At 40.8% G+C, this 15,526-nt stretch overlaps 1 protein-coding gene across 2 annotated transcripts in view; it reads left to right on the top strand.

The window, feature by feature from the left end:
* The window catches only part of LOC102300736 (contactin-4), a 180,832-nt gene extending 168,782 nt beyond the window's left edge, over positions 1-12,050 (top strand). For both annotated transcript variants that reach the window (XM_005933441.3, XM_005933440.3), the window contains exons 16-23: positions 414-563; positions 2,443-2,513; positions 4,685-4,919; positions 5,190-5,305; positions 6,231-6,417; positions 8,166-8,278; positions 8,358-8,526; positions 8,903-12,050. In XM_005933441.3, coding sequence (XP_005933503.1) covers positions 414-563; positions 2,443-2,513; positions 4,685-4,919; positions 5,190-5,305; positions 6,231-6,417; positions 8,166-8,278; positions 8,358-8,526; positions 8,903-8,994 — 1,133 coding nt within the window. In that variant the 3' untranslated portion in view covers positions 8,995-12,050. The remainder of the gene's footprint in view (positions 1-413; positions 564-2,442; positions 2,514-4,684; positions 4,920-5,189; positions 5,306-6,230; positions 6,418-8,165; positions 8,279-8,357; positions 8,527-8,902) is intronic.
* Positions 12,051-15,526: the final 3,476 nt, after the last annotated feature.

Genomic DNA, 15,526 nt, shown 5'->3' with positions numbered 1-15,526 from the left:
ATACAATGTGACCTTGTAGGGGCTCAGAACCCAGAGGAAGAAAATTAGTTTTTGCCTTTTTAACTGGAATCATTTTCATTATGTTTGTTTTCAATATTCAGTCCCTTACAGCGATTCTGGTGTTTTGCTTGTTTCAGCTGACTTAACAACTACACAGTGCCATGCATGCATTATTAAAGAATTCAACAAAGATCACCAAATTGGCAATGTAATGGTCAATGTATGTGTTTATGTGCATTTTTTAAAAATCCTTATGCGTCCTTGTGTAGTATTGGAAGTGTGCTGTGTAACTACCATGTCTGTTAGCCTGGAGGATAGCATGCTACTGATGCTTAGCTGAGACACTCCAAGAACACACAGCCACACACATTCATGTGTTGAAACTGAAGAGGGCACTGTGTGTTTTCTGCCAGTTCCTGAGGTGGTACGGGGCACCCGGCTGACAGCTACAGTAATAGACCTGAGCCCTTGGGTAGAGTATGAGTTTCGAGTCCTTGCGAGCAACTCCATCGGGACTGGTGAGCCCAGCAAGCCATCCAAACAAGCAAGGACAAAAGGAACATGTACGTACTGAATCTGTTTTCAAAACTGACCAGTATACATATCATTTACCCAACTTTCTGAATACTTTTTTTGGAAATACTGTTCCCAAAATGTTTATTAATGCTGGAGGAAGGGAAACCGTTAGTAGCCTTGCTCTGTCCATACATAAGTGAAGTTATCAGCTAACACTAGCAAGCTTGGTTGCATGAGAAACTCAAGGGGAGAATCACTCCACGTCACGCGGCATTCCTGAGGAACACAAAAGGTGACCTTCCGTGTTCTTATGGTAGCGCCGGGTTATGGATAAAATCTAGTAGAATGATGCTCCTGCGGTAATACACGTTCCAGCCATGTATTCCAGCCCTAACCTTATCCCTAACCTGAACCAGCACTTTAATGGTAAATGGCCTGCATTTGTATAGCGCTTTACTCAGTCCCTAAGGACCCCAAAGTGCTTTACACTACATTCAGCCATTCACCCATTCACACACACATTCATACACTGGCATGGCAAGCTATGTTGTAGCCACAGCTGCCCTGGGGCGCACTGACAGAGGCGAGGCTGCCGGACACTGGCCACCACCAGCAGGCAAACATGGGGTTAGTATCTTGCCCAAGGATATTTGGCATGCAGCCAGGAGGCAGCCTGGGATCGAACCACTGACCTTCTGATTAGTGGCTGACCTGTTCTGCCACCTGAGCTACAGCCACCCCACTTTAATGACATTAAATAGTGTTTTCCAAAGCGATTTTAATAAAATGAACGAACATGTGTAGATTGATTCCAAACCGTTCTCATATTTCCTCATTTTTCCGATCTCGTCATTTAGGGATGTGTTGGGTGCCCGGAAGCGTAATATGTTGATGATTTGTCACCTAGCGTAAAATATTACGCCTCGAGAGTGAGAATGTGTTGGTGTCACAGCACCTGTCAAAGTGGCCACACCCCAACTCCAGTTTCCAGATGGGTGATAAGCCGCCATAAATTTGTTATGAAACTATCCATAGATGTCAGAATCTTTTTTGTGGTTGGCTGTAAAGATGCTTTTTAACACTGTTAAGTTGGGCATTTCAACATGGGAGTCAATGGGGATGAGCACGCTTTTGGAGCCAGGCTCAAGTGGCCATGAGAGGAACTGCAGTTCTTGCTACTTGTAGTATGTTGGCTTCAATGTTCAGCCTTGGTTCCTGCTTATTTCCACCACGTAATTCCCACCCGAGATGGACTTTTTGTTTTCAGTCAAGCATATGTTCATTAGTCAGCTTGACTGGTTCTGTTAGATCTTCTTACATCTTCACAGAGTTTTTTCACAACTTCTGTCTTTAGTTCAGTTTTTTTTCCGTTTTTGGGATTAATTTTTTCAAGTAACCTTTGACAAGTAAAGGGTATAAGCATATTTTGTAAAATGTCAACCAATAGGCAGTCCTGATAGGTGGAGCGCATACCAAAAAATGCTCCCAGGAGCTCCCGGTTTGAGTCCCAATAGGCAAGACATTTGCTCCGTGTCGTTCCCTCTACACACTTCTCTCTACACAAGTGTCCAATAAATTTAGAAATGCTGATAAATATCTTAGGAAAATAAAATGCAAAAACCTTGAATATACAGTCAGTGTGCTGGATATCATTACTGCCTCAAAAGAAAATGAAAGTCTCATTCAAATTGCAAAACATCTCTAAAAGCTTCTTTTAGCAGTTTAACAAGTTTAGATTCTTTACGTGTTCCCTTTTCGACTCGGAGATGGGAAGTTTGCTGATGTATCTGAATGCTGAAGTTCAGGCTTGTCACACACTTACCTCTCTTAGCAATTTAGGATTTGCTGGAAGGAGCATTATTACATGTGCCTTTGCAGTGTCATGTGAAGTCAACCCAGCTAAGCTGATCTGTCTTCTTCCTTTAGCTCCGAAGGTCACACCAGCTAATGTGAGCGGAGGCGGTGGCAGTCGCTCCGAATTAGTCATCACATGGGAGGTAAGCAAGCTTGCTCAAGACCCCCTCACCCATGGAGGAGGCAGCCAGACGTCATTATTCTCTGTGGATGTAGGCCTCTGTTTCATTAATAACAGCTGAACTGCTTAATGTATGGCATTTCATTTTTAAGAACAGAAAGGCAATAACTGCTGCTGTCACCCTGGGGGAGAGAAAAATGCTTTGAGGTTTCAATAAGATAATTAAACTCAGTTGTTCCTTCGAAGTTCCGGCTTTTTTCTGTGATTATCTTCTCACTTTTCTCCTCTTTTCTTTATTTTTCCTTTTTCGTTCTCTTTCTTTTCTTATTTCTACAAAGCCCCCCTGCATATCAGCCCGGCTCCAAAAACGTATATTTGTTCAAGCTGCTGCTCAGAATCATCAGCTCCTGCTGTGAACCATTTCACTGTTGATGTTTCAGTATGCACAAGTGTGGTTAAAAGGTAACTTCTGCTAAGCGAAGCCCCTGTTTTGCCTCAGCCCCTGAAGTTCTTTATGCCGTTGTGTTTTCACACAAAAGCAGGGGCAGCAGGTTGTTCATAACTATTCCTTTAAGAAATTAAGAAAAGGCGTCTCTCCCCCAGGGTAACAGCAGACATTTCTATTCGCATGGCTGCAACCCAGGGCCTAGAATACAGCTCAAGATATGAATGAAGGTTTGCGTCAATGACACACACAACTCTATATTGGTCAGCCAACATAGCCAGCCAAGAGTTTAGTTTACTTTAGTATGAAACAGAAGACTTTGAATGATTTCTTTGGACTGTTGTTTTTTCCAGGGTGGAACGCAGCATGTATTACTAATGATTTTTACAAAATAAGAATTGGATGCTCACATTTGAATTTCTCTTGGATTTTCTCTAAACTATGCAGAGTCAAAAGTATACATACGGCTTCAGATATATACATAGACCCCACATATATTTGCTTAAATGTTTCAGTTGGACCTTGACCAGATGTTTTTAGTAGCCAATTTAGTTAATTTCAGTTAGAGCTCGACTTATTTCTTAGTGAGCAACCTCTCAGTCCATAGCGATGTAAAACTTAGTTCACAATGGACAGTGACACTTTCAGCAGGTTCTAGCTCATGGCAGGCTTGAGCTTTGGTCGTTTCTGGCTTGTTTCTAAACACCTTAACTAACTTCCTCTCATCTGAGGGTCACAGTTGGGTCTTCATCCAAACCTTGGCAAACTGGTGAAATAATTATATAAATAAATAGGGTTTTTTTTCAACTCTCCTGTATTTATTTTGAATTAAAAGACAAAACATTACCCTAGGATTGATACTTTTCACCTCATAAATGTACAAATGCTTAGGCAATATCAGTAGCAAACGCTGTGTAGAGAATAGGCTTTAAAGTTTCATTTTTTTCATATCTGCTACAGCTGACCCCGAACCCACCATTAGTTACGATGCCAAACTCACTAAACCCAAATTAAATTCTAAAAGGTTTTTCACATTTTTTAGAAGTAAGAAAAACTGCATAATATAAAAACCATTTGTTGTATTTAGAGGTTACCTCTAATAACTGCAGAGAAAAATCAGCAAACATGAGAGAAGATGCAGTTTTGCTATGATAATAGTAAAATAATAACAAAAAGTTGAAAACAAAGAGTGCTCAAGAATAAATCCCTGAGGGACACCACAGCGTATTCAAGTGTGTTTGTTTCTGTCTGATTAGTACTGTTTTTTTGTTTTTTCAAGAACCTTTAAAAGCTTTGGGTGGTCATTCTGAATGTCTGGAGACCATAAACACTTATTCTAGCAGTTTTAACAAGTTTTATCAAAACAGTAGACCCCACTTCTCTCCAGACAAACAAAAAAAAAAGATGTGCTCTATGTATCTTTTAGTAGACCAGAGTGAAGAGGTTTGGTTTATTCACTAGAATAATGGAGCTATAAATATCTGAAGCATGACCACGGCTACGGCTATGTTATCATGCTGAGTGCTTTGTACTGTGTAATGGATGTGTCTACTTATAGTTTTTGTGTGTTCAGCATGTTTTATTTGAAGACAAGCATTGCCTAAAAAACTGAAAGCCTCGTGTCTGACCATATTTCGTCACATCCTCACATGGCAACTGTAGTTAAAAAATAAAATATAAAGACAGAGTTGCAGTGTGTTTATTTCCCTTTCTTTTGCAAGTGCTCTCACAGTGTTGTTTTCCTGCAGCCTGTTCCGGAAGAGCTGCAGAACGGACCGGGCTTTGGCTATGTGGTGGCTTTTCGACCCCACGGCGCCACAGGCTGGATGCAGGCAGCCGTACCCTCCGCTGAAGCATCCAGATACGTCTTTAAAAATGAGAGCATTCAGCCCTTCTCCCCTTTCCAAGTCAAGGTTGGGGTTTACAACAACCTGGGAGAAGGGCCATTTGGACCTGTTACCACTATCTACTCTGCTGAGGAAGGTGTGTATGATTTGGAATAGATCTGCATGTCTAGCTAGCAGTGATTCATCACTAAAAGACTGAGTCAGTCCTCCTTTCTTTAAATGGCAGCAGCAATCTCGCAGGCAGCCTTCTTCTATCAGCACTCGCAGGCGTCTTCAGCATACTTTCCTCCCTCTGTTGTTCTAATAAAAAGAAGCCGCTTTGAAACTTTTTTTTGATGTTCTCTCTTTGAGGGGTCATCAAAGCGCAGTGCAACTTCTAAAACCAGTCTTTACACATTAACTCCAGAGCCTGGCCGAGCGCCCACCAGGGTCCGCGCCAAGAGCCTCTCTGCATCTGAGATTGAAGTTTCGTGGAAAGCTCTGCCCTGGAACGCCAACAAGAAGAGAGTGCTGGGCTACGAGGTGAGCTCTGATGAAATACCTTGTTTGTGTGAGTTTTCCCCTGGATGCATTTCCTGTTTGTATGCGTGTGTGCGCACACATGCCAGCTAATGCTGTACAATCTTGTTGTCTTCTATTATTGATGAGTGTTCGAGACTTATGCACCTTGGGCATACGAGATAATAGCTCGCTGCCTGCATAATGGTCCAGCCGAGTCCCAGGCCTGTGGGTTTGGTTGTGTTTCTCTTGTTGCTTACCTAAGTACTGTAACCACCCTGATTAGCGTGCTGATGCAATACTCCAAGGGATAGAATGCTTAGCTTCTAATCCACACAACATAGCAAGCAGTGGCTCTGCAGACTTTCTCCGTCAGTTCTTGTCATTTTAATTCTGCTCACTGTTGAAATCCAAGATGTGGACGAAGACGTTTTCGTCGTCGGACTGCGTAAAATGCCAGAATTATAAATTGTTGACCACTCAAAAGCAACAGAGGAGCAGGCCCTCAGCAAACCATTCCTGTGAGGAAAGGCAAATTATATTTGTGCTGTCAAGCATGCCCGCTGTTTCAGCCCTGACAAGCAGGGTGACAAAGAAAATCTGTTATCAGTGGACATTGATGGCAGGGGATTTTTATGGATTCTTTCACTTTTTTTTATTTCTTTTTTTTTTGTTTCCCCACTTTTGCATATTTGACCTCAATCTGTACAAACAAAACTTAAACAGAACACACATCTGCCCGGCACAACGGAGGAACACAGTTCACAAGGCGCACAAGGTGGCATGCTGCTAAAGCTTGTTTTCAGACCGCTCACAGCTTCCATCCAGTTGAGTTCACATCTCCCTGTTTCCAGTTTGCACCTCACTGACAGGGTGTAACAGAAAGCTTTTAAGATGTCCATCGTGTTTTCTGCATTCACGTCTGCGGTTCTACCTTGTTGCTTTTCAGCTGAGGTACTGGAGTAGAAGTGAAAGGGAAGACACGGCCAGCGTGCAAAGGACTGTAGGAAATCAAACATCTACTATTATCCGCGGGGTGAAAGGCAGCACCGCATATTACGTCTCAGTGAGGGCGTATAACACTGCAGGAACGGGGCCTCCCAGCACCACCGTCAACGTTACCACCAAAAAGCCACGTAAGTATGGGATCAAATTAGAGCCTGCAAGAGATTAATGGCTGGCTGAGTTATATTGGGACTAAACTCAGATAAAAGGTGGCCTATTTTAACCTGAATAGATCTCTATAGTAACTTTCACTGATCATATAGGCCAGTCCAGAGTAGATTATCTTCAGAGTTTCAGTTAAATATCAGCTAGAATCAGCACATTAGGCTCTTTTAGGGATATACAGATTATTTCAACTGGTTACCACTGAGCAATTTTCTGCTGATTAGAGGTCTAAATATGCATCAAAATGATGCACGGCCATAAAATTGGGATCATGTTGGCTCAGACGTGAAAGTCTGGTAGATGTCTATATCACCCTCGACATTATTTCAACAAACAAACACATTTGTTTGTGTTTTTTTTTTCCATGTCACATTTGATTGTTTTACAAAATGATCGTGAAGAGACCCCAGGTACACAAAGGACACTGATTTAGTATTACCAATATGAAATCAGTATTTTCTTTATTGAAAAAATTGTTCATTCCATGCATGCATCAGTTATGCAACTGCTTACTGCAGTTCATGGTTGCCAGGGGGTTTGAGCTTGTTCCAGCTGTCATAGAGTGTATGCATATGTACAAAAGACGGCAGAGTTATTATTGTTATTATTATTGTTTCATCTCATCTGAGAAAAAGATGTGCTTCCAGTATGCATCATCGTTTTCCATGTTTTCCTCATCATACTTCTGTCTGGTTTAAAGTTGCAGAAGGGTTTTTCTCGATCTCCAACCTCGAGTGCATTCCTGTGCAGAGTTCTAGTGATTGTCATCTTCTTACTTGGCAAAGTCATTCACTGCTGTTTTGGCAGTTATTCTATGGTCTTTAGACACATCGCTCACTAATTTCCTTTCTAGAATCTTTTAAATCGTTTAGAATTTCTTGATGATACTTCTCCCTCTGGCTTTACGAGCGTCAACAAGTCTAAATGGATTTCTTTTGTTTTTGCCATGATGCTTTCTCAAGTGACAGCTCAGACTCTTGAAGAAGTTTTATACTCTGTGTAAATTGGAAGATAACCCTCAGTTTGAACTTAATTTTACAAGCTTTGAGAATTACAAAGTTAAAGCACATCTTTGTGCACATTGCACAGCAGTGGTTTGTGCTATGGATAGAAACAATATGGAAATAGTTTATCCTTTCTAAAGAATCTGTGGCTCCGACATGCCAATTTTTTTTTGAATGTGAACAGTTTCCGATGAGTGTGAAATAGAATGATTATTTTCCTTGTTCTCTTATTTCCAAAGCTTGAGAGGACAATTTTATTAAAACAAAAAAAAAAACAATATGACTTTTCTTACTGCCTAGGATTAGACATACTTAGTTGGTTGGGGTCATCAACAATGCTTACCTCAGAGAGTTAACCAAATCTTCATCTTGTTTTGAAGTCATCTTCAACACCTTTTTATGACTATTTGCTGGCTGGGTCACCTTTTTTATAAGCACAGAGCGTGATGCAGACAGCGTGGGTTCTAATCCCATTCTGTCTGTCTGGTTTGAAGTTGCAGAAGAGTTTTTCTCAATCTCCAACCTCGCAGTACACTCCTGTGTAGAGTGCGAATCCCATTAACTCTTTACTGGGATTTTACGTTTTATAGAACCAGCTAGCACAAACAAAGGCTGGCTATGTTACAGTTGCTTCACAGTACACCCATCTGATCAGTGTGCCACTGCTCAGCTATCATTTTAAGGTAAATGATGTGTTTTTGCTCTCCCAGCACCCAGTCAGCCACCGGGTAAAGTGGTGTGGAACACGTCGAACTCCAAGATTATACTGAACTGGGAGCAGGTCAAAGCCCTGGAGAACGAGTCAGAGGTCACTGGTTACAAAGTAAGCACCCAGACGCCTTGTTTTGTTAGAAAATTCTGTCCCGTGCCACGCTGCCATAATTCGATCTCGTCTTCTTCAGGTGCTGTACAAGAAGAATCGACACAGTCGCCCCAGCGTCATGGAAACAAACACCACCTCTGTAGAGCTGGCGCTTCCTACTGACGAGGATTATATTATCCAGATAAAGCCATTTGGTGAGGGAGGGGAAGGCAGCAGTAGCAGGCAGATCACCATCCCAAGGATACCAGGTCAGTGGAGAGCTAGTTAGTGTCTCCCTCGTGGCTGAGCTGAATAATCCCCTCCCCTGCTGCTGTCTTGGCAGAACAGATTAGCTGCTCCAAAGCGACAGAGACTGGGGAAATAATGTTCTGCATTTGACATTTGTGTAATTACAGCTTCTACGTGACACCAAAAAGTATGTAAAGTAAAGTACTCTATTTAGAGTCCTTTCTGTGCCTCACTCTGCTGCTCAAGGAGTAAGATGAGAACATGTTTTTGATATTTTTATCAGCTCTTAATTGCTAAAGCAGGTTGAAGAGATGTCTCTTTAATAAGAAAAAGGTGGGGAAAAAACGTATTTCTCTCATAGACTAACAGCCTTGTTCTTTTCAACACCTTTTCCAGGCCCCAACGCAGTCGGCTCAGCATCCAAGGTCTCCACTCTATCAGCACTCAGCACAATAGCACTGTCTTTCACAGCGCGGACATCTTTATGACAAACGTCTCGCAGCAGGCGTTGCATCTGATGTGAAGACGGCGCTCCGGCAGAACGCAAACAAAGCCCACTCCGGTGTAACTAGATCCATTCATTTAGATTTTAGAAGCAAAAGGAAGACGCCGAAGGAAAAAACAACAAAAAAAGACAAAAAAAACACCATTGAGATAACAGGGAAGGGGTCCCCTTCAGCGCCCAGGCTAAGTAAGGGAGATTGACCGATGTCGTGACTATGTTGTTACCAAAGCAGCTTTCATAAGAAAAAAATAATCAGAAAAAAATGTCTTATATGCATTTTTTTGTATGACACGTTGAGCTTTTATAGATTTTCTTTTCTTAAATAAATTTAAAGTCTGTCTGGGCGTATTGGGTCAGAACATCTGCATGGCAAGCAACATCATCAAATTTTCCAGTCTGGAGGTGAAGAATGTGATTTGACAGATCACCCTTTGTCTTCTAAAATAAGATACTACTTGTGACTTTGGTTCCAGCAGACCAAAGTGAGGTTTTTTTTCTTCATTTCTGTTTCTGCACTATTTAAAAAAACAAAAAAAGCTTGTCTCAAAGGACTGCATCGACAGCTTTGGCATATGCTGCTATTAATCCCAGTTTTTAAAGAGACAACTAGCATTAGACTTTACATGTTAATGCTTTATCATTCTAGGAAAGTGGCTGTGGGTCATCTTGATATATCAGATAATCCTAATAGGCACTAAGCTTGGAAAGTTTTGTCAAAGCAGTCACATGAAATGTGAACACTGAAAGCGTTATGAGTTGCAATCATTCCTCCTGTCCAAAGATGGCATAGCTCAACTGCAGCCTCATGTTAGCTTAATCGACACTTGTGCTAAAGTCCAACATGAGGTTCTGGTCTTGGTTGTGCCGTGCTCAGACCGCACAATTATTTTAATAAACATGCTCAGTGTGTCACGTTAAAAGATTCCAACGTCAGATGTTCTTATATGTTGTTTTTTTTCTGAGTCAGAACATATTTGGAGGGCTAAATTATCAGCAAAAGCTAGCTTGATTAGCAAGCAAACCTAAAGTGTACATGTATAACGCCCCTAAAACTGACCAAAATTAAACTATAACTACTTGGACAAGCTGTACCTCACAGCAAGTAAGTTATAGCTTGTATCCCAACTGTATCCTTTTTTTTTATGATAATCCTTCTCAGAATTCTCTCAAAACCCACCAACACCTCAAACATGGTTGAGGAATCCAGTTCAGTGACTGAATTAGCGAAGGTGAAGGCTAACTGGCTGCTTGGCCAGGCCACATCCTTAACTTTAATCCAGAAACAAAATCCAGACATGTAAGCTATGAAAACAGTTTGCCCCAAATACAATTTTTTATAAACTGTATATACCAAGCTTTTTAAATAGCAGCTGTAAAGAAGTTAATTGAATCACTCTAGTTGAGCATTTTAACACAAAAGTCTGTTAGAACGTACTGTCTTTTGGAATCAGCCTCAAATGACCATTGAAGAATTTGCATGTTGGTTGTAAGCTATCCAATATGCAGCAATAGTTTTTTGTCAGCTCTCATTCACTCAACTGGCTAAAACATGCCTCATAACCTTGCTACATTTTTCTGGCCATGGTACTTTCACACTAATATCCTATAGTCTTAACCTAGCACTGACTAAATGTTTTTTTGATGTGCCAGTTCCCCTGTTTGTGTCGCCTTGCTGTGCTGCAGCAGTTTTACTGCTATGAAGACAGAACAAATCTCCTCGCTAATAGCTGGACTTTGCTAACTGTAGAATGCTAAAATATTTCTGCTGAACTCTAGAATTCAGTCTCGGACCACAGATCATACTGCAATTGCACTTGGAAGAGATTTTAAACAGTCGGTACGGACAGAAGGAATGATCACAGGGAGCAATAACTGGTTTATTTGTATAGCGTGAGTCTAAATCCCATCATCCTCGATGCTAAAGCATTAGCATATTAGCATGCCACGTTTTTGGTGCCAGTCCCTTGAGGGTTACCCAACAGCTCCCAAAATGTCGATGAAGTACTTAAAGCCATCCACGTGATAATTACTGACTTTGTAACCAGATGTAACATCGAGCTATCGTTGAGAGCTTCTCCCCTGGGTTCCTCTATCATGGCCGTTTAACAGCAATGGGAACCGGGCCCTTGTGGCTGTCTCATGCTCCTCATTCTTTAAGTTAGCCCTGTGTCTAGAGCTATTCTTTGCCTTCTGTGTGCCTCATCATATGTTCAAAATCCTCAGGTCCTTAAAGAGCCTTAACTTATCATATGTATATCAAAAACATTAGAAACATAGGACTATGAAGCAGCCGTGGTGATGTTTACATGCAGCTTTGTGGATAGAAAACTGTATGTAGTGAGGGGGGCCAGCATCCTTTTCCTGATGTTACAGAGGTGAATTTGAATGGCATTCTGCTGTTTCGCATGGGATATTGGCAATATATGAGGCCTGGTGCATTTTTATAGGTGTGTATTCTTAATAAAAAAGACAATGCTGCTGATCTTTTCCTTTTTCCCATCGTCTCCTGATGCCATGTGGGGCTGCTGTGCTACGCAGAGTACAGTGCAGTCTGTATGTAGCTTGTAATCCAGTTAAGTAGTTTGTAGTACGTTGAAGGGAAGTGTACTGTAGGCTACTGGGTCTTGCTCAGAATCATGCATTGAGAAATGTGTAATATACTGTTTTGTACACTTCAGATCATTTATATAAAAGAACCTTTCTAAAGAGATGATTTACTTGGTTTTTATGTATCAACTCTGTTTCATACTGTAGCTAACTGTTGCTCAGCATGACTGTAATTTGTCCTCTCTTACGTCCATTTGCAAAACTGACTGAATGGCTTAAGGACCGTACAAGGTTCGTGCATCTGATAAGTTTGTGTATACTGTGCGTGTACCATGAAAACTGAACCACGATCAGCCCAATGTCTATGCTTCTGTCTCAGTCAGCCCCTCTGAGATGTGCTGGGTCTTCTGCTCATATACGCGCCACAGGAGAGTTTCTTCTGTTGCTGTTTGTTGTTTATACTGTGTTAATAAAGATTACCGATTTATAGAACAATGCTGAGCGCTGCTGCATCAATATGATATCGGCCTGCATGACATATTGCAAGAAAGTGCCCCTCTTGAACTCTCTTCTGTGATACACCTGCACCATTTCATAGGTTTTATTACAACGTGCCCTGAAGGCAGATAAAATACTAGGAGGACTTCATTCAGTGTAGTGCAGTCAGACTCGGGACATCTTCACACTACAACTATGACAGAATGTGCCAATAGCACTCATCATTAATACTAATAGTCTGGAGAAGAAGCACAGCAATTTTAGATCTCCATATTTTAATAATCAGTCTCTCTTTTCAGATATTCCTTAGCTCAGAATGTGTTTTTATCTCTGTCGATTTTCTCTTGAGAAGTGCCTTCTTCCATGCAAATAGCTGCATTTTTATCTTTAAGCAGGTTTTTTTTTTTTGCCTGAATATTCTCGGATCTCTATCTGCCTCTTCATCTCTGGCCAGACTAATTTCTAAAAAACTCTGGACTGTAACAGAAATATTAACGATTGACTTTGTCTTTCCATTAATCTGAACAGGGTAACTTCATTTCCCCCCCCCCCGGCCTCAGCTTAATGATCCACGGCCTTGCCTACCCAAGTTGCAATTTCGTCTTTCTTTTATTCTCTTTATTAATCTATTATTCTTAATCTATTTATTTATTTTAGCTTATCTGCAAGTCTTGGGCCTGAGTTTGCATGTTCTACTTTTTTTTCGCTCTGGTTTCCTCCCACAAGCTAAAGACGTGGATGTCAGGTGATGGCTCATTCACATTAGAGTAAGAATAGGACTGCAACCTCCTCACAACTCTGTAAAATCAGTGGCTGTCCAGTGATTGCACTGAATTCTTTTCCAGTCGGAAACCAATTGCGAGTACCTGCAGTAACCGACTGGTTGACCAGAGGTTGACCGTGCAACACCCTCAACCTATGGGTGACCACTTTGAAGCAACTGCACAGATCACCTGGTGGGAGGCAACCTGTCTCCAAACAGTTGTAGTCTGACTCAGACCGACTCCAACTGCTACATGTCTCTTTGCAATGGGGCTTAATTCAACTGGTTGTGTTTTATATGAAAGCAAGGTTGCAGTTAAGCCTTTGTCCTGCAGCAGTCACATCGACATTTGTGAATGAATTTCTGTTATAAATCCATGAGCTTCTGGATGGACTTTTTCTCTTTTTGGGGGCGGGGTAATAATTTAGAATTAATTTTTACAAGACAGTAGAAGAGACTGGAAAGGAGGGAGGAGGTGTGTGCACATTGAAATCTGCAGTAATCTTTTGGCAAATGGGTCAATCGCTCAACCCATTGAGATATATGGGCACCCAGACCTGCAATTTTTGATGATTTAATCACAGTTAATCATCATATTATCACAAATCGATCTAAATGCACGTTATTGACAACTTGACACCAGTCAGTCATCCTATTGTCATCACCGTCTTTACGTAGCAAAGTTGCTTTGAAGACAGCAGCTGACTGAAAGTGTCCATGGCACAGCAGTAATTTTAGTCATGCCATGGTCTCCAACCACTGTTTTCCCTAGTGTGACTGTAGCTTAACTGGTGACTGTGATAAGGCTGAATGTGTAGCCATGAATGAATGGGTAACTGTGATAGCCCTGTAATGGGCTGTTAACCAGTCTAGGTAGGAGGGGAAGAAGAAAGAAATGTAGGTTTTTGATAAATAACAAAAACAATTTCACAAATGACAAATCTGCAGCACTTGTGTGATGCTGTCAGGATGGAGCAAAATTTCTGAGGAATGTTTCCAGCAACTTGTTGTTCAAAGAATTAAGACAGTTCTAAAGGCGAAAGGGGGTCTAACTCGATACTAGCAAGTGTAACTAATAAAGTGTCCAGAGATCGTGCATATGCGTGTTTATATATATCCTCGGACAAACAGTCTAAAAACAAGAATGATGAAGGAATTCTGCCATCCAAACCCTCTTCTCTTTATATCTCAGAAAAGGAAAACATGAAATGTCTCATATCTCATGTGGAGAAATAACCAGGAACACAAACTGTAGACTGTATGTGTGAATTGGGCCCTGGCCCTTTAAATACTATAATATACAAAATTGTTCAACTGAACGATTGCAGCACATTAAATCTGGGTGTTTTAGATGTCAGCCTATCCAAACAGGATTATGCTGGTCTTCCTGAGAAGGTGAGTGCACGCAAACCTAAATTAGCAACATTTTTCCAGATATTGTCCCATATATCACATGAATTTTTGAGATTTATAAATAAGTACTCCAGTATTCATATTCATCAACTATCTGGTTTGTGCATAGTGAAGGATTTCAAACATGTCCGATATCTAGCTTTGGTGCATTAATATACAGTATCTCAAAACTGGAGACATCAAAGACAAAGTTAATATGCAAAGAGATCGGGGAAAAAACTTTCAGTGGATTAAATATTAGAATATTGTGTAAATGTTTCATGGATGGAAATCCAAAATTGGGATTTTTCAGCGTCCAGTCTTGTTCGTTTACAGAGATGTGTCAACAACAGATCCATCAAAGGTCCAGTGTGCATTCTTCCGTATATTGTCTGTATCTGTGATGAATACAAAGGTATCACTGCCTTAGATCATACCAGATTTTAGGGCTTTTATTCCAGTAATGGAGGGTGAGTAAGACCCCCATTCTGTCTTATGTTAGTTTCAGGCCGCCCTGGAAGGACCAGCAGCTGTGAAAATAGCTGGATAGATGAATGTACTGAATCATGCTGGAAATATTTTATTTTTTCCTCCTAGTTCAAATATTTTTATATCAGTGTTGCACAGTTGCCAAGGCTGTGCCTTCTGCTGTTTTGTGTTACCCACTTTATAAGACATATCACTAATAGGAATAGCAATTACTTTATTTGTGAAATTCTTTCAGGCATTATCAAACACTATCAATCCATTACCTCTAGCTGCTTATCCAATATTAAGGATGCCAGCTCAGAAACATCACAAACAACATCAGTGCATTGCAGGGCTAACAGAGAGAGACAGCCAACCACACAATCACACACTCTTATATCCACACATATGGACAGAATCATCACTTAACCTGACTTTGGACTGTAGGAGGAAGCCAGAGTCCCCAAAGGCACCAGGTGACCTTGACTGTTGAGCCTTCCTGCTAACCACTGCACCAATCAAATACCAGTGACAAATAAATATGTATTTTGTAGAGGACTCCATAATAGTTATTCTTGACATACTTTACATGGACAAATTGATTTCACCTTCTAGCAGCGCTGACATAGCTCTAAGCGGTATCCATTATTCATTCGTTATTTATTTTGAGTAAACTGTGCAGACCTAGATCCTTCAATTCCCATCATCCAACATGTTATTGTCGCTTCAATTCCAATTCTAATTATATTAGCCCTTAATAACAAAAAAGTCTCTTCAAATTATTATTCAAATAATTATTTATTATTTATATAAATGATATTTGTAAGGCATCTGATATATTAAAATT

Source organism: Haplochromis burtoni, unplaced genomic scaffold (assembly GCF_018398535.1).
Source record: "Haplochromis burtoni strain Fernald_Lab_line unplaced genomic scaffold, NCSU_Asbu1 Contig_97, whole genome shotgun sequence".
NCBI lineage: Eukaryota > Metazoa > Chordata > Actinopteri > Cichliformes > Cichlidae > Haplochromis > Haplochromis burtoni.
Note: the sequence above shows the minus strand (reverse complement) of the source record. Positions and strands in the feature narration are given on the sequence as shown.